The sequence below is a fragment of the Bufo bufo genome, chromosome 3 (genome assembly GCF_905171765.1).
Source record: "Bufo bufo chromosome 3, aBufBuf1.1, whole genome shotgun sequence".
Taxonomy (NCBI): Eukaryota; Metazoa; Chordata; class Amphibia; order Anura; family Bufonidae; genus Bufo; species Bufo bufo.
Genome location: NC_053391.1, coordinates 27,332,624 through 27,360,427, shown reverse-complemented (window position 1 = coordinate 27,360,427; position 27,804 = coordinate 27,332,624). Strand labels below are relative to the sequence as shown.

The 27,804-nt window shown below is 45.0% G+C and overlaps 2 protein-coding genes across 7 annotated transcripts in view; one reads left to right on the top strand and one right to left on the bottom strand.

The window, feature by feature from the left end:
* LOC120994424 (zinc finger protein 501-like) overlaps window positions 1–20,423 on the bottom strand; it is a 119,531-nt gene extending 99,108 nt beyond the window's left edge. Inside the window, exons 1-5 of one of the 3 annotated variants that reach the window (XM_040422982.1) lie at window positions 20,277–20,423; window positions 9,520–9,675; window positions 9,252–9,407; window positions 9,044–9,167; window positions 5,647–5,744 (exon numbers count right to left, since the gene is read on the bottom strand). In XM_040422982.1, the coding sequence (XP_040278916.1) occupies window positions 5,647–5,744; window positions 9,044–9,167; window positions 9,252–9,407; window positions 9,520–9,627 (486 nt within the window). In that variant the 5' untranslated portion in view covers window positions 9,628–9,675; window positions 20,277–20,423. The remainder of the gene's footprint in view (window positions 1–5,646; window positions 5,745–9,043; window positions 9,168–9,251; window positions 9,408–9,519; window positions 9,676–20,276) is intronic. The other 2 variants (XM_040422981.1, XM_040422984.1) reach the window with 2 other exon arrangements.
* The window catches only part of LOC120994421 (zinc finger protein OZF-like), a 391,027-nt gene that overhangs the window by 336,544 nt on the left and 26,679 nt on the right, over window positions 1–27,804 (top strand). The gene's annotated exons all lie outside the window — the stretch shown is intronic.

Here is a 27,804-nt window from a genome sequence, read left to right as displayed (position 1 = left end):
TTTAGATGTCATATAACTGTTATATTTTGTGTTCACAGAAGCAGAAAAAGAAAATATGCCTTTAAGATTCATTTTGTAATGTAAGGTAAGCTCAGTGACACAGCAGAAACAACAGAAAGTATAGTGTTAATCTGTTGTTGCTGGGCAGAAGTCTAGACAAATCACAGCCAGCTTTTCACACAGCAAGAGTTTTCACCAATTACAGCCAGCCTCACAGACAGCCTGTCTGGGAATAATCATTATTCACCAGAGACAGGAGCTAAAGAGACATTCACTCCACTGAGAGCTCTGTTTTTATGGAAACAAGAGGCCAGAATAGGTATTTAGAACAGTTATATAATATTCATATTGTTAGTATTGTGATTATAACTGTATACTGAACCAGTTATATGTGTGTTTACTTACAGTTCCAATTTCAAACTAAAGATACAATTGCAAACTACAAATATCATACAAATAGCAATCCATGCAAATTTCATACAGATCAGTTGAACTATCAGTCAAATCTTAGATATACCTCTCAGAGAGATCATAAAGTGCTTAAATAACTTAAACTGACAGTACAGATACTCTAGAGAAAAATATATCCACCATTTTATGTTGAATGACAAGATTGAACAGTTGAACCACCATCTTAATCATACCGCCATTGTGTGATATCTTTTCAACATCTGTTATGTACATGGACTATCTGCTGCGGAGGCGGCAGTGTTATATATGAAGAAAAGTTAATAAAGAAGTTATTTGAAGCATTTGGTGTGCTCTTTAAAACTACTGCTTCCATAGAACGGCGCTAGAAGAATTACAGAGTAATAGAGAGTCTGGTTAGACTAAGTCAGAGATATCAAAATTCTTCTAATGCAACAGCGCAAAAGGCAATTCATAGTGCTGAGCCTGCCACAATACTAGAAGGGGATCAATGACAAAAATTCCAGCAAAAAATATGTATCTTAATCAGGGGACATTTGTATGCGTCTTAAAGGGAAATTCTCTGAAATGTGTCCTGTTGGAGCCTAGAAAAATGTTATTTTACGCCACGGGAGTACGGACCTTAAAAATTAGGCATTCACCTGACATAAAAGAAATTTTGATTATGTAGCTCGAGGTACATTATGCGGTCAATGGATAAAAATTTTACTGTAGGCCACTGAACTACAGGCCCAAACATTAGGTATTCACCAGACAGAAAAGATCAAGTGATTATGTGGCCAGAGGTATATTGCACGGTCAATGGATATCAATTTTACTGCAGGCCAGTACAAATACAGGTCAAATACATATGTTTAAAATAAATAAAAATATAAAATTGGATTAAAAACATGGCTAACGAAATACCGCCTCTTGAAAAATCCCCAAATGATAGTTGAAATTCGATAACACGTGGTCGTCACTGGTGTTGCATTCCTCCAAGGCCGCAACAATTATTAATTCACTGTACAGAAAAGAACAAGTAAGTATGTGGCTGGAGGTAGATTACACGGTCATTGGATATCAATTTTCCAGCAGGCCAGTGTACTACAGGCCCCAAAAATTATGCATTCAGCGTACATAAAAGAGTAAGTAAGTATGTGGCTGGAGGTAGATTACATGGTCATTGGATATCAATTTTCCAGCAGGCCAGTGTACTATAGGTCCCAAAAATTACGCATTCAGCATACATAAAAGAACAAGTAAGTATGCGGCTTGAGGTAGATTACACGGGCATTGGATATCAATTTTCCAGCAGGCCAGTATACTACAGGCCCCAAAAATTATGCATTCAGCGTACATAAAAGAACAAGTAAGGTTGTGGCTGGAGGTAAATTACACGGTTATTGGATAACAATTTTACTGAAGGCTAGTACAAATACAGGTCAAATACATATGTTTAAAAGAACTAAAAATATAAAATTTGATTAAAAACATGGCTAACAAAATCCCCCATCTTGAAAAAAAAACTAATGATAATAGTTGACGTGGTAGTCACAGGTGTTGAATTCCTCCGAGGCCCAATACATTAGGCATTAAACGGACAGAAAAGGCCTTTTATGCCGCTGTATTTACCTAAGACAGGGACCAATATTTGTTCTGGGTGGTGGCGGATATTTGTGGGCTGGCATAAGGAAATTCAATTAAACATGGTCGTCACAGGTGTTGAATTCCTATGAGAACGATGCCTCATTCATTTTTAGAAATGTGAGGTAGTCCACACTGTCGTGAGCAAGGCGAGTGCGCTTCTCGGTCACGATCCCCCCTGCTGCGCTGAACTTCCTTTCGGACAGGACACTGGACGAGGGGCAAGCCAACAGTTCCATGGAAAATTGTGCCAGCTCTGGCCACAGTTCAAGCCTGCACAGTAGTCCAGGGGTTCCTCGCTTCTCAGAGCGTCCACATCGGGCTTTAACCCGATGTAGTCGGAGACCTGTCGGTCTAGGTGTTCCCTGAGGTTGGATCCGGAGGGCAGCTGTCGATGGGTTGGTTGCAAGAATGATCTCAAATGCGAAGTGACCAACACATCTTCACACCGCCCTCTTTTTGCATGCGCTGTTAAATTGGTACCCTCAACTGTTTCTCTGTGAGTGGAAATTCCTCTGCCAGCGCCCACAAAAGTAGAATGCAGCATTTCTCGAAGCTAGGCCTGGAAGTGCTGCATTCTGACAGCCCTCTGTGATGCTGGTAACATGTCTGCCATTTTGTATTTGTACCGGATGTCTAAGTACGTTTCCACCTAGTACTGGTCCTTGCCCTTTATGCTTTTTATACGGGGGTCCCTCTTCAAACACTGGAGCATGAAGGCCCCCATTTGCACTAAACTGGAAGCGGTGGAGTGGCCTGGCTCCTGCTCATCGTCCAGGATAATGTCGTCCTCGGTCTCCTCCCCCTAGCCACGGACAACACCAGGGATCCCAGAAAATTTTAAAGCATGCTCTTCTTGCTCCTCCTCCGCCCCGGCACCATCCTCCTCTGACTCCTGTTGACTTGTCTCAGATGGAGTAGCCCTCCTGGGAATTCATCCAGCATTGTGACTTCCTCATCTTCCTGCTCCTGCTTCTGTTCCTCGAAAGAAGGCGTAAGGTACAATGTCACTGATGGCGCCCTGGCGGCGACTGACCAGTTTGGTGATCTCATCAAATGGCCGCAGAAGTCTGCATGCGTCGCGCATGAGCAGCCACTGGCACTGTGAAAAACTAAAATGGCCAGAGATTTTCCTGGCCTGCCGCAAGACGTCCTTGACCCCGGGGTATTTGGCAATGAATCGCTGCATGACTAAGTTCAGGACGTGTGCCATGCACGGCACGTGTGTCATTTTGCCCTGTTTCAGCGTGCTCAGCAGATTGGCACCGTTGTCGCACACCATTTTACCAACTGTCAAATTGAGCGGGGTTAGCCACTGATCGGCCTCTGACCACAAAGCTGAAAGTAGTGCAGGACCAGTGTGGCTCTTGGGTTCCAGGCACAACAGCCTCAGCACAGCATTGCAACGTCGCACCTAGCACGTCGAATAGGTTCTGGGGAGCTTGGGGAGCACAGCGGAAGAGGCGGTAGCAGTGGAAAAGGAGGAGTCAGCCGAGGAGGAGACAGAGGATGGAGTAGGAGGAGGAGAAGAAGAGGCAGACCTGCATGCAATCCATTGCGGTAACATCAAATCCACACGGGTGCCACGGGTTGCATGCGTGACAGCCGTCAGAAGGTTCACCCAGTGGGCAGTAAAAGTTATGTACCTTCCCTGCCCGTGTTTGCTAGACCACGTGACTGTGGTCAGATGTATCTTGGCACCGACACTGTGTGCCAGAGATACATTCACTTGCCGCGACTTATGCGTTGACAGCATAGGCTGCAAGATGGCAACACTATTGTCAGCAGAGGACACATATAAAAAAAAAATCCCACACTGCTGGGTGGCGGCCGTTGCTACCTCCTCTTCCTGATCCGATGCCAAGAATGGCTGCGCATCAGTAAGGTCTTGTAATGGATGGGAAAATAATTCCTCTGACTCGAGCGGAGGGGCTATGGTGGTGGTGTCTTTGGGGGTGCACACAGCAGAGAGTGAAGAGGGTGCAGATAGAGAGGATGAGGAGGGTGCAGAAGCCACTCAACCAAGTCTGGTGCGTCATTTTCTGTAATCACACGCACCTTCTCCAACTTCCCACTTAGGCTCCGGCTTGGTGCACCTGCCCGACCCCTACCACCCCTGCAGAATGCCCTGCCTCTTCCTCTGCCTGTCATTTTCAAAATTACCCTGTGACAAAAGTACCTATAGAAGAGCAGTATTTGTGGAAGAAGGTATCACACCCCTGCCTCAATCACTTTTTTTGGGGGACAACTGGTATATCACACCAGTAGAAATTATTTGTTCCAATGGCGTTTGTCACTATCTGTAGCTGAGGTGACACAGCAAAACCGCAAACATATGCTGCACTACCCAAATGCACTATATAGAAAGTATATTATTGGTATATAACACCCTGCCTCAATCACTTTTTGGGGGGGGGGGGGTGCAACTGGTATATCACACCAGTATAAATTATTTGTTCCAATAGCGTTTGTTCCAATAGCGTTTAGCTGCAGTATCACAGCACAACCGCACACAACTGCTGCACAATACAAATGCACTATAATATACTTTCTATGTTAGAAAGTATATTATAAGTATATCACACCCCTCTGTAAGTCACACCTATCGATAGCACACCTATACCAGTCCTTTTTTTTTCCTGTAAATTTTCTCACTGTGTGTAGCAGAGGTAACGCAGTGAAAGAGGCTAAATTTCTGCAGTACCCAAATACACTATTTGAAAAGTATATTCTTAGATAACACCCCACTTCAATATGTCGTTTTGGGGGGCCACTGGTCTATCACAACAGTTATAATACTTTTTTCTAATTGCATTTGTCACTCTTTGTAGTTGTAGTATCGCTGCAGAACCGATCACCAGTCACAATGCTGCACTATACAAATCCACTATAATATGCTTTCTATATTAGAAAGTATATAATAAGTGTATTATACCCCTCTGTACTGCACACCAATCAATAGCACACCTATACCAGTCCTTAAAATGACTTTTGTGGCCCTATTAGCTAGTGTTTAGTGTCCCTAACAGTCTGTCCCTGCTCCACACAGCAACCTCTCCCCTCACACTGGCAAAAGACTGAATGTAACATGGCGGCCAGATCGGGTTTATTTATAGGGTAGGGGGTGTGTCCATGTGCTGAAACGTCTCAGTTAACTGTCCTGTACCACCTGATGGATGTGTCATGGGTCAAAGTTCTTCACAATGTAAAAGAATATGGCACCGGCGGACATCGCCATATGTTCCGAACCGCAAGGCCATCTCTATTCTTGGTATGTTGTGAGGAGACCACGTCACTCACCAGACCACTGTGGCCTCTTCAAACAGCTGATCAGGGTGTGCGAGAAGTGAAACCCCCAGGATCCCAAGGATAGGTCATCAATATAGAAGACTCAGAAAATCCCTTTAATTGTCGAGTGTGTGTCCAAGAAATGGGAAGTTTGGCGCAATCTTTCATGAACCTAGAAACCATTTGTAGACACTACTGACCACCGACAACAAGATGATATGGAGCATCTGCTGCCCTGCAACTGGAGAAGTCAAGTAGAAAGCATCATTACATTAATCTATAGGGAATTTGCAGAAATCTCACCTTTTGATCAGGTGGGATATTTTGCTTTTCCTCTGGACAATCCTGGGAATATAGAGGACTGGAACATCTCTCTGGTGGATTTCTCCTACTGGACTCATCTATAGGAAATAAGTAAGTGTACAATAAGTGCATTTCATTGCTTCACCAGCAGTTTGGTTGCAGAGGTTGTGCAACTACATCATATTTCTTCCAAAAACCCATTGCAAAACTTCTACAGTTAAAGGGGTTGTCCCACAAAAAATATTCTACAGTTTTCAAACTAGCACCTGGGTCTGAATTCTTCTGTAATTGCATGTAATGAAAAATTTAGCACAGCCGCAGAGTTATTCAATAAAATGTAATTGTATAGCGCCACCTTCTGTTTTTCTTATTTCTTTGTCCTGCTCACTGAGGTGGCCGCACATGCTCAGTTTCATCTTTCAACTGCCTCCTGAGCTGTGATAGGCAGAGCATGGACACGCCCCCTGAGCTGTCAGCTTAATATAAATCTAGCAGAGCAATGAATGGGGAGATCTCTGGATCCATGTGAGGTACAGGGCTGGTTCTAGCTTTGTTAGCTTTGTCATGTCCTAGATGATGTCTGATCTTCAGTTTTTAACATTAGTCATGGGATAACCTCTTTAACAAGTGTACAGTAGCCGTATTTTACTGCGTCCCCAGCAGGGTATATTGTGGCTGCAGAACTTGTACAATTACATCTATTTTTCCAAACCTGTTACAAAGCTTCAGCAAGAGTACGATAAGTGTATCTTACAGCATCACGGGCAGTGTCAATCTTGCCACAGACATTGCAATTTTTTTAAAAGCACTGTTAAACATAATGTTCCAAAAATTCTATTTAGCACAACCCAATGCACCTAACCTGACGTACTGCCGTGCCTCACAGGCGTTATACATGGCAGTAGTGGACCTTGTTAGTGCAGGCTCAAAAGCCGTGTCAGATCTAAGGAAAGCTCAGTTGGTGGCAGAAATAATGAGATCGTTGCTGGTGGGAGTTCTGTGTGGCTAAATTTTCTCCACAGTGCCGGCCATTATTGTATTTTCCAGTCGCAAATTTTTTTCCAAAAAAAAGAAATGATGACAATCGTCTTCAAAACAAATAGAGGAAAATGGTGTCTTCAACAAAATAGTTTAAAACTGTCGTCTTCTCTGACAGTGCAAGTATATATCAATCATAGCATCACACAATACCACGTATATAGTGATACTGCCAAGACTAGAAGCTGATATTATTGGACATTATTTAAAATCTGTAGGGAAAACTACATTTGATATTTTAGATTATCTTATGCCTATGAATTGCAGTTATAATAGTTTTATATGGTTTTTAATTATTCCCCTCGTGTTTGTACCTTATTAAAATGTAATATGCAGATTTTTCTTATCCAATTATTTTTGCCTTGAGCGCCAACCACAATTATGTGGTTATTTACTGTTTTTGCTCCTTGGTACTGGAGTTTAGTCAGAGCACTCGGCACATTTATGTTATAAGAGGAGGTGGTCTAGCCCCCTATTTTATATATATTGTAAGAAGGAACAAGGAGTCGTCATTCACGGAAGATACGCGTCACCGAGGTTCCTGGCATCGGTGAGATAAGAACCGGATTTTTCCCTGAAGTGTCAGTTTTGCAGTTGCCGTCTGACACTTCAGCTGTTAGTATGGCTGTAAAGCCGATCCGGGCCGGTTCCTATAAGGAGCAGCCAAAGAGCAGGGTGGGTGGCTGTTCCCCACGTCCCAGGCCGGGTTTTGGGCTGGGATATAAAAACCCAGCCAGCATGTTTAGCTGTGTGGATTATCATCCATCTGACAGTGGAGCTCTGTCAGTTTCGGTGTTGGAGCCTTAGAGTTTGGGCTGGGACTAGGCCTGCTATATTGTTTGTGGACAAAAGCACGTGGACTACTGCTTCATTCAAGGACTTATGTGCTGCAGCCTGGTGTGAACAAACACCAGACTCAAGGTGACTGTTTTTCCTTGAACTTTACGTCTGTGTGAATAAAACACTGCACGGTTTAAGTTAAAGACGTTGTCATTGTCTCTATACTGTGTCCGCAAGCCTGTCTACCAGAGAAAATCCCCACAATATATATATATATAATAGCAAATACCGCAGCAGCACAGTCAGACCGCGTGCACTGGGTGCAATTCCTCACAGAGGTCGGCTTCTCCTCCACGATATGTACTTTCCAAAGAACGAGGGAGCACTTCCAGATTAGGGTGACAGGGTCTTCACCCTGTCACCGAAATCTGGAAGTGCTGCCTCGTTCTTTGGAAAGTATATATATATTTATTTTATTTTATTTTTTTTACTTATTTTAGCTTCCACATCTTACTTGCCATCCTATAGGTGTTCAGGACCCACACAGATGAAGCTGCATGGAGTAGGAAGTGAAGTTGAGGGTCATCCTGAGCTGTGATAGAGAGAGAGACACCTCCGAAGCTGTGATAAGGAGAGAGCTGCATAAATGGACACACCCCTTGAGCTGTGATAGACAGAAAGCTGCAGCAGAAAGGACACACCTCCTGAGCTATGATAAGAAGACAAACACCCTGAGCTGTGATAGAGAGAGAGAGAGAGAGAGAGACCTCTGGAGCTGTGATAGGGAGAGAACTGCATAAAAAGGAGAGGTTGCAGGCGGACATTTTAACTCATTCCTGGAGAACCCCATTAACATAACTTTTTTTTTTTTCTTATTGCCGATTTCTTCTGTAACTGAGGCGGACATATTACAGGGTCCAGAGACGTTGCACAAGGTTATTCAGCCTCACTGCAGAGCTGATCTGGGTCTAAGACCCAGCAGCTTGGGCAGATACCTAGCCCCCTGGGTGTCGGACCCCACCAATCACATACTGATGTGGATCCAGAGGATAGGTCATCATTATATAAGTTTTAGAAAACCCTTTTAAGCACGAAGCACCCGAACGTTTATAGTCTATGAGAGGTTCTGAAGCAGTTAATGGCTATGAACACCATTGAGGACAATTTTTGTTTAATATTACATTGTGTTTTTTTTATATAAAAGATTTTTTCCAATTAGTCTTTATCAAAGATTTTTTAACAGTGACTTCTACAGCCTTCACGTTTTCACTACTCTACAGACAGTTCTTTCTGCTTCTCACTGACATCCATCTGCTCTGAGAGCTCCATCTGTAGCCCTTATCTCTTCACTCCTGACAGCTCCTAAACACTAATTTAAGCTGAACTCTAGCTTGATCATAATTCAGCTTAAATGACTGATTATGAGCTGTCAAGATTGAAGAGATAAAGGCTACAGATGAAGCCATCAGAGCCACTTTCTGAGGGATTTTAGTCAGGAGTAGGAACAGTCTGCAGAGGCAGTTTAAAATGGAGGCTTCAAAATGCAAACTTTTTTAACAATGACCAATTGGTCTCTTACCCGGTGATGTGAGGGGCTGGTGATCCTTCATAATGACGTCCTTATACAGATCCTTGTGTCCTTCTAAATAATCCCACTCCGCCATGGAGAAATAGACAGTGACATCCTGACACCTTATAGGAACCTGACACACACAATCATACAGTCATCCTCCAGACACCTCCTTGGCGTTATTGTATAATGTCCCAGCATTCCCAGCAGCGCTCACCTCTCTGGTCAGCATCTCAGTGATCCTGTTGGTAAGTTCTAGGATCTTCTGCTCATGTATCAGTGAATGAGGTGGAGGCTCGGTGATGGCTCCTGGGGTCCTGGACACATGGGGTGTCACACACTTATCAGACGACCTCTTCACTAATGTGTAATCCTGTGTATGGGGAGAAACCGATCACTACATGTATTCTAAGAGTCCTTCACCTTTCCAGTCATTTACCTGTATTATTAAGAGAGATAAGAGTGATGTCACGTGAGACTCTCACCTCTCCAGTTATCAGGTAGATGATCTCTAGGGTGAGGTCTAATATCCTCGTAGCCATGTGGTTTCTGCCCTCGTCCATCCTTGGTGGGTCAGTGATGAGAAGGACCATTGACTTGCAAAAAAAATTGTAGCTGTAGGGTTCCTGCACCTGAGGAATCTAATGGAAAACAAGAAGGACTGAACGCAAAACCACATTTTAAGGGATACTGTCAACAGCGACCTCCCTAGACACATAGCTGTGGTTCACCTGATTAAAATGCTATTTTCCTTTTCTTGATTCGAGGCTTCTTTCCCAAGTTACCATAATACTTTTTCTTAATATGCAAATTTGGCCTTTGGTGCAATGAGGGCATCACCATTGCTTTTGTTGAACCCAGGAAAAAAGAAGAGTGCTACAGCACAACAGTGGGATTGCATAGTGGTGGTGCCCGCGGTGTCAGGTAACAGTCCATACATACCCCGTGACAGCAAATAAAATGTTCAACATATACCGCGGCACTCTAAGAGAGTGCCACGGTCTATTGTAAATATTTTATTTTTTGTTGTACCCAAGCATAGCTCATTTCTGTGGCCAGCCCATACCTCACTGCTTTGCCACTGCCTGGTCCTTTCAATCAAAGCAGCAAGGAAGGAGCTAGCCAGAGAAAGGAGTAATTCATGCGTGCAATAAGAGCAAAGGTGATGGCCTCATTGCACCAAAGGCCTAATTTGCATATTAAGAAGAAAGTATCATAAGTCAGAAACGGAGTTCCGGATCAGCATAAGAAAAACAGTATTTTAATCAGGTGAACCACGTCTATCTGTCTAGGGAGGTCAATGGTGAGATATTCCCTCTAAGGCGCTTTTACATCTGCCACTGCACAGGTAACCATTCATTCCTCAGAACTTAACGATTTTTCAAGTGCACTAGAGTCACATTTACAAGCATCAATCATGGCCTCTGTATGGGAGATGAATGATCGCAAGCTTACACAAGGCAATGTGCTGCTAACAAATGATGATGTGATGTGCCACATAAAAGATGCAATTGTAGCGGTCAGGGGAAGAAGAGACCACAGGGCACGGTTCAAATACAGTATAGCAGACGAGGAGGCTGAAGCAGATAACGGCTTTATTAAAAAACAATATATAACGGCTGGAAAATCGGTTTAACAGTATTGTGCCGATGCACCAGGGGCGCAATCAACAAATGACTGGAACAATGTTAACAAGTTTACACAATTTTACAAGAAAGGTTACTGATCCTTGATATACTAAATGCACTCCAACCAGCAAACACATAAGAATACAGGCTACTCTCCCCTGATATTTTCCTGTCTGACCCCTGCTAACCAGGGCAAGTTTCTACAACGCTCTGACTAAGGAATCCTGCTCTATGCCCTATCGCAGGTTAGCACCGGTGCACACTCACAATTCTGTAAGTAGCTGGGCAGAGATCAGTCCTGTCACATTCTCCCACGAGGTAGCTGCTTGTCTTGGTTTGGTACGTGGGGGCAGGTGTCGTCTGGCTCCTGATATATAGTCGCTTACTTGTCCCACCGTGTTGTCTTTTCCTCTCTCTCTCTAGATTGCAGGTGCAGGAATCCACATCAGTTCAGCTCTGACAGGAATCCCTGTCCTCTGCCACGGTCCCGCTAACCTATAGTACATTAGCCAGGCCCGTGTCCTGTCACAAGTCTCTCAATTGGATGATATCTCTCTTCTCAGAATCACATTTTAGTCTCTGTGGCTCTATCCAACTGCAGCCTGTCTCTCAGCTCACCACCAGCCAGGAAACACACCAGCCAGCCCGGGAACTTCAAACACCACGGTCCATCTCGGACCAACAACTTTATTTCTTTCTTACTCAAAGATACAGTGGCCTCTTGTGGCTAGAGGAAGGCATAACAGTCTGTGTGAAATATTATCACTAGAAATGGAACTTGATAATTCTAGGGGCTGACCCTTACACGCCTTCCCACTTAAATGTGGCCGTCCTCGGCCTTGCTATATAGTCCATAAGAAAGGAATGGTTAATACAACTTCTAAACGGCAATGCAACATTGTCCACAATACATACAGGTGGACCAAATGAACTGATCGGCAGCTAACCTGTTTGGTGGAACCTCTGCAGTAAGCCTACTAGATCTCCAGAGGTCTGTTAAGACCTGACTCTCCACACTGTCAGCTGCCAACCTGGGTTCATCCACTACAATACGAAATTCGGATGTGGTTGAGGGTTCCTCCTCACTGCGAGCCGGTACTGGTTCTGTGGAAGGAGCTTTATCACCTGCTGCCTGGGAACTTTCCTCAGTGTTAAGAACGGTCCACCAGTCTTCACTATCGTTTTCATCGGGGATAATAAGTCCTAAGGATGGGACAGAAGGAGGTGTCCTCTGAGCAGGTGTGGGATCTTCAGACTGGCATGGCTAGAGCAAATTCCTATGTAGAGTCCTTGAGGCAAACTCATTTTCAACCCGTACTTCATAGACCGGACCATTGGGGTACACTCTCTTGATCACTTTGTTTGGCTGTACTTCCCAACACTCGCTCAACTTGCCTCTGGGATGGACTTGCCAGGCTGCCACTGAACCTCCTGAATTGGAGGACAGTCAGTATGTGTTCTCTCTTGCAACTGCTGACCTGCTAACCGGCGCATCGTCTGGAGCTGCCGACGGTGTTCTTTCACCCATGAGGTGGTCGATCGTTCTATGAGGTCCTCTGGTTGTTCTAGATTCAATTCAACGATTTCCCAACCAGCATGTTCCAAAGAGTAACATGTATGGGGTGTAACCAGTGGTGGTGTGGACCCAATTATTGTAAGCCCAGACCACTTCAGGCAGATAGTCAGGCCAGTGCGTCTTCTTGTCTTTCTCTAGCATCCTCGACATTTGAAGCAGTGTCCGGTTAAAGCGCTTGCAGGCCCCATTCCCTTGGGGATGATATGGGGTTGTCCAGGATTTTTCAATGCCATACAGTCGGTGTAGCTCCTCCGTCACTTTCCCTTGAAAACACGCTCCTTGATCTGAGTGAAATTGCTTCGGACACCCGTAGACCTGGATGAAGTCTTGACAGACAGCCCGAGCTGCGGACTCAGCTGTCTGGTCCCGCATTGGGGTGACTACTGCAAACTTGGAGAAGTGGGCAATCATGACCAGGCAGAACTGTAGGTCTCTGGATGATTATCCCACAAGGAGATAGTCTCTCATTAATACTTTCAGCGGTTCTTTGGTCTGTAGGGCCTGTAGGGGTGCCCTCTCTTCCGTGCTTTTAGTGAGTTCACACACTCGACACTGTCGGCAAACTTCCTCAACCGTGTCCTCCAGTCACGGACAATATACATAACGCTGCAGCAACTGGTAGGCCTTGACTGGCCCGAAGTAAGCTCCGAATTCATGGGCCTCTTTGGCTATCTCCCATGCCATGCTTCTATGAATTACTACCTGCCACCTCGCCTCTAGATCAGCAGGCTGCTGCCACTTGCGGTACAAAACAGCTCCGTGAACTTCCAGTCTGTCCCAATTATGTAGAATGGACTTCATCTCGGCATCAAGGTCAGTCCTTTCTTCTCTGTCGGGTTTCCTTCGCTGGGTTACCCAGCCTTTCATCTGCCGCAGTCCAATGTCTTCATCTTGTATTCGGCCCCATTCTTCATTAGTTCTCACTAATGTCTTGGGTAGAGCACGGGCCTCCCCACTTGTCTGTGCCGCGAATGCTGGAGATGCAAACTTGCGGAGGTCTGTTTCATCCTCTTCTTTTTGTTCATCGAGATCCCCTACCGGAGTTTAAAAAGTAACCCTCGACAGACCATTGGCATTAGAGTTCTCTGTAGCGAATCGAGAAATCATACTTTGTAAGGCGAGCTGCCCAACATTACTCCAGGGCTCCCAGCTTGGCAGTGTTCAGATGGGCCAGGGAGTTGTTGTCAGTCCGTACAAAGATCTTAGCCCCTGTCAGATATCCTGCAAACTTCTCAGTCATGGCCCACAACAGGGTAAGGAGTTCCAGCCAAATGGAACTGTAGTTGTGGGGGTATCACTCCGTGTCCCGCAGGGAACTACTGGCATAGGCAATATCCCTTTCGTGTCCATCTTGTACCTGCGACAGGACTGCCCCGAGTCTGTTGAGACTGCCATCAGTAGATAAAAGGAAAGGCTTGTCGAAGTCTGCATAAGCCAAGATGGGGGCCGATTCAGGGCTTCTTTCAGGGCCTGGCAGGCCTCCTCCTGCTTCTGTCCCCAGGGAACACTTTGTCCCCTGGGTCTCCCAGCTGTTCCTCTCAACAACACATTCAAAGGACCTGCTATCTTTGTGTAGTCTTTGATAAACCGCCAGTAGTACCCGGTCATTCCAAGGAAGACTTTCAACTCCTGCAGCGTTCTGGGCACTAGCCATTCTCGTATTGCATACACTTTGTCTTGGGACGGCAGCACTCCATCTTGGGACAACATATGGCTCAAGTACTAAATCTTCCTTTTGAAGAGATGACACTTCTTTGGCTTTACTTTCAGGCCATGGGATCGCAGTCGCTCGAGTATCTGCCCTAGTCGATTCAGGTGTTCTTGAAAAGTAGCGGAGTACACAATGATATCATCCAGGTACAGTACAGACCAAAAGTTTGGACACACCTTCTCATTCAAAGAATTTTCTTTATTTTCATGACCATGAAAATTGTAGATTCACACTGAAGGCATCAAAACTATGAATTAACACATGTGGAATTATATACATAACAAACAAGTGTGAAACAACTGAAAATATAACATATTCTAGGTTCTTCAAAGTAGCCACATTTTGCTTTGATTACTGCTTTGCACACTCTTGGCATTCTCTTGATGAGCTTCAAGAGGTAGTCCCCTGAAATGGTTTTCACTTCACAGGTGTGCCCTGTCAGGTTTAATAAGTGGGATTTCTTGCCTTATAAATGGGGTTGGGACCATCAGTGGCGTTGAGGAGAAGTCAGGTGGATACACAGCTGATAGTCCTACTGAATAGACTGTTAGAATTTGTATTATGGAAAGAAAAAAGCAGCTGAATAAAGAAAAACGAGTGGCCATCATTGCTTTAAGAAATGAAGGTCAGTCAGTCAGGGATTGGGAAAACTTTGAAAGTAAGGGCTATTTGACCATGAAGAAGAGTGATGAGGTGCTGCGCCAGATGACCTGGCCTCCACAGTCACCGGACCTGAACCCAAACGAGATGGTTTGTGGTGAGCTGGACCGCAGAGTGAAGGCAAAAGGGCCAACAAGTGCTAAGCATCTCTGGGAACTCCTTCAAGACTGTTGGAAGACCATTTCAGGGGACTACCTCTTGAAGCTCATCAAGAGAATGCCAAGAGTGTGCAAAGCAGTAATCAAAGCAAAAGGTGGCTACTTTGAAGAACCTAGAATATGACATATTTTCAGTTGTTTCACACTTGTTTGTTATGTATATAATTCCACATGTGTTAATTCATAGTTTTGATGCCTTCATAGTCATGAAAATAAAGAAAACTTTTTGAATGAGAAGGTGTGTCCAAACTTTTGGTCTGTACTGTATATCAGAGTGGCTTCAAAAATCAGGTCTCCCAGACATCTCTCCATCAGCCGCTGGAAGGTGCCCGGGGCATTAGACAGCCCGAAAGGCATCCTGTTGAATTCGAATAGTCCCATGTCTTCGCCCTGTCCTGCTCTGCCACCGGTACCTGCCAGTACCTGCTTGCTAGATCCAGGGTGGTAAAGTATTTTGCCCATCCTAGAGTCGTCAGAGACTTCTCGATGCGAGGCAGAGGGTATGAGTCTTGCGTGGTGCAAGCATTCAATGGCCGGTAAGCCACACAAAATCGAATAGTGCCATTCTTCTTCTTGACAAGCACCACTGGGGCTGCCCAAGGACTCTGGCTACCCAGCCCCACTCCGAAATCTATCATCTGTTTCAACAATTTCTTCGCTTCCAGGTACAACTTGGGCGGAATCTGCCGATATCTCTCCCGAATTGGAGGAGTGTCCCCTGTCGGTATCTCATGTGTGATAGCATCTGTGCAGCCAAAGTCATCTGCATGGCGGGCAAACACAGTCTGATTCTCCCACAGCATGGTTTCAACTGGTCGCAAGCGGTCCGAACTGAGAGCCTTCACATCTATCTCCATTTGGTCCAAGATGGTTCTCCCATTCCATTCTGGGGTTGACGCCTCTTCTGCGCTGGCAGTAACTGCCAGGGTCCAAACAGCCTCACCTATCGGAGCTAGAGTCACTTCTCTCCGACTCAACACTTCTCCCCGAAGTAGGTACACACGAGCCAGTTCCACTCCTGGAGTCAAGGAGACTTCTAGATGTCCCATATTCACAGCTCTTATGGGTACTCCTCCATTCTGGACCACTGCCAGTGTCATGGCCAGCAGGGCATCCTGGCCTTGCTCCTCCAGGCCTACCGGTTCAATGATCACCTCCATACCTTCAAGTTTGCGTAAAGTTCTCACAGGCAGTGTCAGTACAGTCTCCCGACAAAGAGGGAGGATGAGGGTAGCCCTTCCCGCCATTTGGATAGTTCCCACAGACTGATGTGCTGGGACACTCTTCTGTGTCCCACAGAATTGGATCAACCATTAAAATGCTTTCTGGGTGGGTTTGTGCGGAGTGGCTTGCTTCCAATAACCCGGTCCACGTTTAGTGAACATGATCTGGTCCAATTTTCGCTGAATATTCATGCCCATTATCACCGGTACATCCTCTTTGAACGCCTCGGGGACCAGCAGGATACCTTTTCTCCCCACTTCTTGTCCATATAGCTGTACATTCATCCACTAGACTCCCGTGACAGGGATCTGTTGTTGATTAGCCGCTGTAACCCGGAACAATGTCTCTCGCTCTGGCCTGGCCAGCGCTTGAAAGTAACAGTTGAAGTATGACTCAGGCATTGTCATTACCTGTGATCCGGTATCCACTAAGCAGTCAACAGGAATACTTTCAAATTCGGCTCGTATGATGGGACACCCTGCGACCATGTGTTCGGAGCCGTGCTGGGCATCTTGGCTCTCCACCTCCCACGCAGTATGCCCCACTACTGCGGGGGCTGGAAGTTTAACAGTGGTTCTGGGTGTCCAGACGGAACACTCCGACACCCTCTTGACGGCCTTCTCTTTGCCTTCATGCGGCAGGTGCCCTTAGAACTTAACTGGCTGGCCTCGGTGGAGGATATTGAGGAACTTGGTGGGAAGATAATTTAGGGTGAGGATTTTCTGGTGTAGGAACTAGTGTTGATCACGAATATTAGAATTTCGAATTTTTATCGCGAATATAGGTATATAGAAAATTCGCGAATATTTTGAATATAGTGATATATATTCGGAATTTCGAATATTCGATTTTTTTTAAATCAGAACACATGATCCCTCCCTGCTTCTAGCTTGTGGGCCGATGAGAAGACTGCAGTATATTTGACTTTAGGAGTAGTGTTGTTTGCGAATTTTCGTAATGCGAATTTTTGTTATGCAAATTTTTCAACTTACAACTATTAGACAAAGAAGATTATAGCACTATATTAGCTAAATTGCTCTATATTTGTTTTTTTTGTTTTTTTTATATTCGCTATATTGCTATAACTTCGTTTTTTCAAATATTCGTAATATTCTAAAACAAGAATATATAGCAATATAGCGAATATTCTTGTTTTAGAATATTACGAATATTCGAAAAAACTAAGTTATAGCAATATAGCGAATATTAGGAAAAAAATACGAATATAGAGCAATTTAGCTAATATAGTGCTATTATCTTCTTTGTCTAATAGTTGTAAGTTGAAAAATTCGCAATAAAATTCACATTACTATAATTCGCATTACAAAAATTCTCATATTACACGATCATTACCTTGCCGATTTTCTGAGTAAAAAAATCGTAGAATATAACGAATATTCGAATTTGCGAATATTCGATGAATATTCTACAAAATATTAGCAAAATTTCGCGAATTCAAATATGACCCCTGCCGCTCATCACTAGTAGGAACCAGAGGGCCACCTGACAGGTTTGTTGTTGGGCCGGATAGGCAGCCTCAGGGGTATAGCACGACCCCATCCGTCTTTCCATGTGTGTCAACTTATCCTGCATAACACTCAGGGAGCTCTGCAAGTCTTGTACCACCCTGACCAGGACCTCCATATTCTTTGCAACCCCGAAGGGGTATGGAGATCCGGGTCTGTATCACTCCAGAGGCATAACTTTCTTCCTTGCTTTGTGCCACAGCCTCTGCCAATATTTGTCAAAAGGTTAGGGTAGGTTCCACCCTAACTCGTTCCTGCAGGGCCTGTCTCAGGGGAGTGTAATAGAGTCCCAGAATGAATTGTTCCCGCAGTATCCGGCCTACGGGTCCCAGGCCGGTTACTCCGTCTGCCTCTTTTTTCTGTACCTCGGCCAATACTTCCTGTAGCGCTGTTGCATATTGTGAGACCCCTTCGTCTTCCCGCTGAATCCGGTAAAAGAACTTTGAACGGAGGTGTCCTGCACTAGCTGTTTCACTGTATATTTCTTCCAGAAATCGAACAATAACTTTCAACGTATTGCGCGTGGCTTCTGGTTGTAGGAGAACATTTCTTCGGGCCTCACCCTCTAGGGCGGCCAAAGCACTTTTTACCTGTAGTTCTGGGCTGACATTGTAAATCCTAGCAGCACTCTGTAACCTGGTCACTCAGTCCGACAGTGAGATGTTCTGGCAATCAAATTTGGGCAGCAAGTTAAACAGCGTGCCCATAGGGAGGGCCCTTACAGGGGTTCCACCATTGCCTGAGGTACTCACATTAGCATTATGCACATTGCCTTCAGCCGTCTCCATCTTTGTGACCGTCCCCTGCTCGCAGCGCCACTTGTAGAGGTCAGGGGAGGAAGAGACCACAGGTCACGGTTCAAATACAGTACAGCAGACAAGGAGGCTGAAGCAGATACCGGCTTTATTAAATAAAGAAATATAACGGCCGGAAAATCGGTTTAACAGTATTGTGCCGATGCACCACGGGTGCAATCGACAAATGACAGGAACAATGTTAACAAGTTTACACAAATTTACCGGAAGGGTAATTGATTTGTGATATACTAAATGTGCTCCAAACAGCAAACACATAAGAATACAGGCTACTCTCCACTGATATTTTCCTGTCTGATCCCTGCTAACCAGGGCAAGTTTTTGCAACACTCTGACTAAAGAATCCTGCTCTATGACCTATCACAGGTTAGCATAGGTGCACACTCACAGTTCTGTAGGTAGCTGGGCGGAGATCAGTCCTGTCACATTCTCCAACGAGGTAGCTGCTTGTCTTAAACTGGTACGTGGGGGCAGGTGTCGTTTGACTCCTGATACAGTCGCTTACTTGTCTCACCGCGTTGTCTTTTCTTCTCTCTCTCTAGATTGCAGGTGCAGGAATCCACATCAGTTCAGCTCTGCCAGGAGTCCCCGTCCTCTGAAACGGTCCCGCTAACCTATAGCACGTTAGCCAGGCCCCGTGTCCTGTCACAAGTCTCTCAATTGGACGATATCACTCTTCTCAGAATCACTTTCTAGTCTCTGTGGTTCTGTCCAACAGCAGCCCATCTCTCAGCTCACCGCTAGCCAGGAAACAACGCACCAGCCAGCCCGGGAACTTCAAACTCCTCCTACATCCTATGGGACCAACAACTTTATTTCTTTCTTACTCAAAGACACAGTGGCCTCTTGTGGCTGGAGGAAGGCATAACAGTCTGTGTGAAATATTATCACTAGAAATGGAACTTGAAAATTCTAGGGGTTGACCCTTACACAATCACCAGATGAACCATGTAACAGGTGCTTTTCATGAAGTTGAGCGTCTCATTAATTGGGAATTATAAATAATTACTGATGGCATACAGCGTCAGGACATAATGCACGTACTATGACCTGACGCTTCACACAATCAGGTCACAGTACAGCGCCGGCCTGTAGAACACCAGGGAGCATGACTGCAGGAGAGCCCGCAAACATACACAGTAGTGGCGGAGTAGGAGAGCTTAGTTAGTTTATTTATTTTAGCTCTGATGGGGGTCTGAAATGGGACTCTGACATGGAGGTCTAAAGGGGGTCTTATTTGAGGTTTGATATGGAGGTCTGATCTAAGGGTCTGATATGGGGGTCTGATATGGGGGTCTGATCTGAGATTCTGATATGGGGGTCTGATCTGAGGATCTGATATGGGGGTCTTATCTGAGGTCCTGATATGAAGGTCTGATGTGAGGTCCTAATATAAGAGTATGATCGGAGGTCTGATGAAAAATATTTTTTTTTCTTATTTTTCTCTGAAACCTAGGTGCATCTTATAAAGCGAAAAATATAATATATGAAAATGAACAAGAAATAATGCAGATAGAATGAAGCCATGGGGTACAGTTATACAATCATTATAAGAAGTAACTTACTGTACACCACACATCCACTTACCCCCTTCCTGGATCACTTATGACAGTCAGGGTCCAATATTCTTATTATCCATATTGGAGATGATTCTCCCACCGATAGGTTCTCAGTGCTCCACCACCAGTCCTCCAAATGTACTAGAGCTCCAAGGTCTATTTACTGAATGTATAGGATTATAATAAAAGTAACACGCTTCTCTGGACTAAAGACTCCTCGCTTCATCACATATAAAAGGAATCATAAAAACAGTCCGAACTTACAGTCACATTCTGACACTGACAGGAAGAGACCTCACTCTGATATTACACATCTGCTCAACATTCATTTTATCTACCGATTCAATTTACCGAAACAGTACCTAGAACATCCTTGAGTAATTACCTAATGGGGCAACAGTCTTGGCAAGTTCACAATATTCAGTATTGCTCCATAACATGCTTGTAACCGGCCACAGGAATTCTATGCATTACAAATACAGGAAGTTTGTGTTCCAGATGCAGGAAGTATCATGTGTTCCAACTATGGGAAGTGTCTTGCATTCCACAGACAGGAAGTGCAATGTGTTCCAAATACAGGAAGTACCATGTGTTCCAAATACAGGAAGTGCCTTGTGTTCCAAATACAGGAAGTACCATGTGTTTCAAATACAGGAAGTGCTATATGTTAAAAAAAGAAAGTAAATAATAATTGATACATTTAGTTTAGTGCTCTCATTAAGAGAAACAAAATAAGAGTATTGCAGGTTTGATACCTTTTAATGGCTAACAAAAATAGAAGTAATGATGTTACATAGCGTGCTTTCGAGACATCACCAGTCCCTTCATCAGGCGTACTACAAGAATATATGAAGAAACAGCAATATTTATACAATAAGAGCAGAGACATGGGGGAGTGAATGCACATTTGAAAAATAACAGAACAACATATGAAAGATCTTGAGAATAAGTCCTTAATTATATTACAGATAAGGGGTGTGAAAGTTCTATGGTCTCTAAATTGATGTTATCTCAGAGACCGGGTGCACCGACTATATCTATAGAAGACTCTTTAGATCTTGTAGTGTGTCATAAATCCTGGGGACAAATTCAGTCCAGTATTCAAAGTGTCAAGCAGTGTTATAAATTTGTATTCCCAAATTCTTCTAGCTCTTTGGGATTTAAAGTAAATTTTTAATATGAGAACTTTTATGTGTTCTTTATTGTGTCCTGGGCTACAGAAATGCTTAGCTACAGGAAAGTGTATCTTCTTCTCTTTAATTGTGTGGCGGTGGGACCTCCTCCTTGTATTGAGTTTCTGTCCTGTTTCTCCAATGTTCTAGAGGCCTAGTTTTCTATTGGCTAACACGGTACCAGACTTTTTCCTTTTTCTTTTGATACATTTAGTAATGTAAAATCTAAATACTATATTATGAAAATATTTAATATTTGCAAACCAACATTAAATTTACCATAAAAAGATGGCCATACACCTTCGATAACTGACTGACTCCCCCATACACGTGCACTGCACACACTCAGAATGTTTTCAAGAGGAGAAAGCCACTGATATCTAGACACCTCAGTTGGTGATTTAAAATTCATCTTGTGTAGCGGTCAGGGGAGGAAGAGACCGCAAGGCAGGGTTCAAATACAGTACAGCAGACGAGATATCGGCTTTATTAAATAACAAAATATAACGGCCGGAAAATCGGTTTAACAGTATTGTGCCGATACACCAGGGACGCAATCGACAAATGACAGGAACAGTGTTAACAAGTTTACCAAAATTTACAGGAAGGGTAATTGATCCGTGATATACTAAATGCGCTCCAACCAGCAAACACATAAGAATACAGGCTACTCTCCTCTGATATTTTCCAGTCTGAACCCTGCTACTCAGGGCACGTTTCTACAATGCTCTGACTAAAGATTCCTGCTCTATGCCCTATCGCAGGTTAGCACCGGTGCACACTCACAGTTCTGTAAGTAGCTGGGCAGAGATCAGTCACATTCTCCCACGAGGTAGCTGCTTGTCTTGGTCTGGTACGTGGGGGCAGGTGTCATCTGGCTCCTGATACAGTCGCTTACTTGTCCCAGCGCGTTTTATTTTCCAGTCTCTCTCTCTCTCTCTGTCACTAGATTGCAGGGACAGGAATCCACATCAGTTCAGCTCTGCCAGGAGTCCCCCCCCCATCCTCTGCGACGGCCTCGGTAACCTATAGCACGTTAGCCAGGCCCCGTGTCCTGTCACAAGTCTCTCAATTGGACGATATCACTCTTCTCAGAATCACTTTTTAGTCTCTGTGGCTCTGTCCAACTGCAGCCAGACTCTCAGCTCACCACCAGCCATGAAAACACACAACAGACGAACCCCGGGAACTTGAAACTCCTCCTACATCCTCTGGAACAAACAACTTCATTTCTTTCTTACTCAAAGACACAGCGGCCTCTTGTGGCTGAAATAAGTCATCACAGTCTGTGTAAAACATTATCACTAGTAATTCATTGCCTGACTATTTATTCCCTCAACCTCTTGTGTCAGGAGGTCCCAATAGGCATTGAATTATTGACCAGCCTCATTTCAGTGGGATCGGCAGACGATAATAATGAGTATGGGAGCCTTTGCGAAGGGCTTCTTCTTTGGTCCATCTACTACCCCTAATCTCTCATGTCATGTCCCCATGCACGGTTAACCGAGGTGATTGGGGTAATTGGCTGGTCAAAACCCCTTGGTTAGAGAGTGTTTGATAAGCAGTCCTAGAGGAAGGATGTGCCTGTGTGAGTTGGTGAAACTTAGGCCTAGCCCAAGGAAACTCCATTCTTGAGAATAAAACGTGCCAGAGGGACAGCGGAACTGAAAGACTACCTCTAGCAAAAATGAACAGATATTGATCATTGGGAGCCAATTTAGAGGTCATACTGAAAATAGAGAAATGTAATTGTTCACTTATGGCAAAAGACATTACTATGGCAGACCTCCCAAGTGTCCCTCTTTCAGAGGGACAGTCCCTCTTTGCTCCTTAAATGTCCAATTTTTTGATCTGTGGTATAGATTAGCATTATTACATTCACAATATTGACCCAGAAAATGTTTCTCTGGTTCTGGTTCCTCTCTGTATATTAGAGATTGACTTTTATATTATTTTATTATTTAATACATTGGCATTTTAGACATTTCTAGAGTCAGATTATTTTTGCGCTATTTCGCAAAAGAAAACTATTGAAGTGTATAGATATGCAGGAAAAATAGAGCTTTCACACAATAAACCATAAGTGTCCCTCTTTGACCGTCCCAAAAGTTGGGAGTTATGCTATGGAATCGACTCAGGGAGGATAACTTCCATTATTGCCACTTCCTATATACAACCTTTAGGAGAATCTTGCTGTATCATAAAGAGCTGTGTCTATTGATTGCATTTGTACTACAACTCACACCATCTGCTCAGTAAAGAGAGACTTTATTTATTACTACCAAACGGGCAAGGTCTTTGACTACATCCATCATCCGCTAGTTCCTACGTCTGCTCTCCTGCATGTTACCAATCCACCTACCACCAAGGGCACCCCAACCACCACCAGACAGGAGTACCCAAAATATCCCGGGTGTGGAAGATAGGGTGCTTCATGCATGGCCCAGGCATCGCTAAAGAGAGGGGTTAGCCATTATGAGGACTACAATCACCGACATTACTACTGTCACCCCTCCCATCCTCTCCAGTTCAACCAGTCCCTCCGCACCTACCCTGTGTCCCCGCATGCGGCAAGATGACCACAAAATTTCAATTAAATTGCATCTCTCACCCAAGAGTGCCGTGGCATTATCTCTATGCTGACTAGGAGTCCCTGCTGTGGCTCAGGAGTCCTGTGCTATATTTTATCGGACAAAAAGATTTTTCAGCATGCTGCGCTATTCTGTCTCCTGTATGTTTGATGGAATCTGCAGCAGAGGCTCCTGATGAATTCTCCATTACAGAGGTGGGCAAAACCTAGTTACATCGACTTCTGTGCGTGTAATCAATCCCCCCTTCTGTCCGTGTCACAGGGTCACATTGATGACCCCAAACACTCAGACATCAATATAGTTATTATGTCACACTGTCCTCCTGTCCTTACTGGATATTCAGTGGAAACCCCTCTGAGTTCTTCTCTAGCTATACCCGTTGCACGCTGCAGTAATAGCTATAAAACTATCACTAGAGAGGAAAAGGGCTTTGTGGTTATTTGTTTCTCATTCATTACATTTGATCACACATGAGGCCACGGCAGCATTTTCTGGCCTGGCTTGGCCTTTATTTTAAAAAGAGCACAACTCAAAATATGATCAAACTATTGGTGTCAAACGACACCCAGTGTTAAGCTACGCCCCAAAACCACACACCCTTTTTAACCTTGTAAACTCTTTTTTTTTTAGGAAAGGTGGCAACTAGTGTTGGGCGAGCATGCTCGGCCGAAAACTAATTTCACTTGAGTATCACGGTGCTCGACACATCGCGGTGTTTGGCTACGCAGCCAATAAACGTGCACAAAGGGTACTGGCACTCACTATAATGCTGGCATTACAGTGATTGGCTGGCCGGAACGCGTCATTGGGCGCTATATAGCACCCAATGACACGTGTTCAGCTCAGTCTTAGTCAGGGAGAGCTGTGCTGAAGAAGAGACAGATAGTGTAGGGAGTGAAATAGTAATATTGTTAGAGACCCAAAAGTCCTTTTAAGGACTATAGTTGTATCTGGCTGCAATATATATTATTAGCGCAACCTGCGCTAAATTGCGTGGAATTGTTAGTGCAGCTACTGATAGTGACACAACCTCTGCTACATCTTTTATTTTATATTTGCGCAGCCTAAATATCAGTGACATTCAGCACAATTGTTTGGCCGCTGATGACAGCGACATTACCAGCGCCACATCTCCTGTATAATGTTTGCGCATCCTAAATATCAGTGACATTCATTCAGTCAAATTTTTTATTAGCCGCTGGTGACAGCGACATTACTTGCGATATACCTCCTGTATAATATTTGCGCATCCTAAAATTATCTGTGACATTCATTGTACTTTTTTTTATAGACCCTGCGGTCAGCGACATGCTACATCTCCTGTTTAATGTGTGCGCATTCTAAAAATATCTGTGACATTCTGTGTACTTTATTTGGACATACACTTACAAAACCTGCGCTACTATACGTGTGACATACTTGCAAGCATATATACCATTTAATATGCGCAAGGCGAGCAGTAAGGGACGGGAAAGTGGCCGTGCTGCTGATGGTGCACACAGAGGCCGTGGCCCTGGGCGCAGTGAAACTGTGCCTGCTGCCAGAGCACAAGAAACACCCTCATCCACGATACCTAGCTTCATTTCCCAGTTTGCAGGGCGGCGCAGGACACCACTCGAAGTGCGACCAGGTGGTCGGTTGGATTGCAGCAGATAATGCTTCCAGTCGGTTAAGCACAACCCTATCATCCACAAAGTCCAGTCTCAGTAGCCAAGAGTCTGGTCAACAGAATCCTCACCCTGATACTCCTTCCTCCCACAATAGAGAGTCTTTGCAAACAAGTGATCCCACACTCGGATATTCCGAGCTCTTTTCATCGCCATTCCTTGATTTGGGCCTCTCGACGCCCGCTTGAAGAGGGACATGAGGAAATATTGTGCCCTGATTCCCAAACTCTTGAGCATCCACAGTCACAAGAAGATGAAGGTGGGGAACGGCAATTAGTGTTTCACGAGGTGGATGATAATGATGAGACAAAGTTGCCAATAAGACAACCGCAATTAGTGTCTTAAGAGGTTCATGATGAGGATGAGACACAGTTGCCAATAACTGAGGTTGTTGTTAGGTAAACAAGTCAGGAGGATGAGCAGAGTGAGGAAGTGGAAGAGGAGGTGGTGGACGATGAAGTGACCAAACCTGTGAAGGTGGCAAGCTGAGCGAGGACAGCAGTACAGTCGGGGAGGGATCCGCAGCACCCCAACAGGCTGGAAGAGGTAGTGGGGTGGCAAAATGGAGAAGGCGGGCCACACCAAACAGGTCCGCAACTGTTCCCGAGCACCCCCTTGCGGCAATCTCCCTTGCCAAAGGGTAGGTGTTCCTCAGTCTGGTGCTTTTTTGAGGAAAGTGCTGACGATAAAAGAATTGTCATTTGCAACCTGTGCCGTACCAAAATGAGCAGGGGCTTGAACACTAGCAACCTTACCACCACCAGCATGATCTGCCACATGGCATCAATGCACCCTAATAGGTGGGCCAAACGCCTATGTCCACAATCACTATCTGTGGGTCACACCACTGCCTCTTCTTCCCTTGTGTTACGTGCTGGCCAATCTCCTGTCCAAGACACAGGCCAGGATCCTCCCGCCATGCACCTGGACCTTCGCAAGCACCATCAGCTAGCACATCCACTTCTGTGTCCCAGCGCAGCGCACAGATGTCTATACCCCAGGCCTTTGAACGAAAGTGCAAATACCCAGCCACCTACACACAGGCCATAGCACTAAATGTGCACCTTTCCAAATTTCTGGCCCTAGAAATGTTGCCATTTAGGCTTGTGGACACTGAGGCCTTCCGCAGCCTGATGGCGGCGGCCGTCCCTCATTACTCTGTCCCCATCCGCCAATATTTTTCACGGTGTGCAGTCCCAGCCTTACACCAGCATGTGTCCCGTAACATTACTCGTGCACTGACTAACGCAGTTATTGGGAAGGTCCACTTAACGACTGACACATTGACAAGTGCTTTTGGCCAGCGACGCTACATTTCCATGACGGCCACTGGGTGAACTTTGTGGAGGCCGGGAGCGAGTCGTACCCTGGGATGGCACAGGTGCTACCGACGCCAAGGATTGCCGGTACTACTTCCATCAGGGTTTCCGCCACCACCTACGTTAGTGCCTGCAACCTCCCCTTCTCCTCCTCTGCCTCCTCTGAATTATGATCTCACAGCACCAGTCAGACATCAGTCAGTAGCTGTTATCAGTGTAGCACTGGAGTAGGGAAGCAGCAACAGGCCTTGCTTAAACTTTTCTGCTTAGCTGACAAACAGCACACCACCGCAGAGCTATGGCAGCGAATAAGAGACCAGACTGAGCTATGGCTCTCGACACTCAACCTTGAACCAGTCTGATAATGGCCAAAACTTGGTAGCGGCTTTGGAGCTCACACACATACCATGCCTAGCCCACATGTTCAAGCTAGTGGTTCAGCTGTTTCTCAAAACTTACTCCAATTTGCCTGAGCTACTGGTTAAAGTGCGTCGTGTGTGTGCCAATTTCTGCAAGTCATCGACAGCTTCCGCCGGTCTGGCAACGCTGCAACAGTGCTTGCAATTGCCAGCTCACTGAATGTTGAGGAATCAACACAGATGGTGAGCGCCGATAACGCTATTATCAGCGTAACCATCCCATTTCTGTGTCTACTCAAACGCTCGCTGCTCACAATTAAGGATGACGCTTTGCATGTGGAAGTGGGGGAAATTGGGGAAGACAGTACACAGGGTGATAGCCAGACCACCCTCAGTTCGTCTTCTCAGCGCGAATTGGATGATGATGAGGAGCAGGAGACGGTTGACTTCATTACAAAGGGTAGTACCCATGGAAGATTTATTGCATCTGTTCAGCGTGGATGGGTAGAAGAGGAGTAAGAGGATGAGGAGTTTGGGAGTCATCCTCCTGATGAGGCCAGCGAAGTCTTGTCTGTTGGAACTCTGGAACACATGGCTGACTTTATGTTAGGCTGCCTTTCCCGTCACCCTCACGTTGTACGCATTTTGGCCAACACCGATTATTGGTTGTTCACCCTTCTTGACCCCCGCTGCAAAGAGTACTTCTCATCTCTCATTCCTGTAGCGAAGATTACTATCAAAATGGTGCAATACCAGAAGGTCCATGTGGAAAAATTGACAGCTGACAATGCTGGCTGCGGAGTAC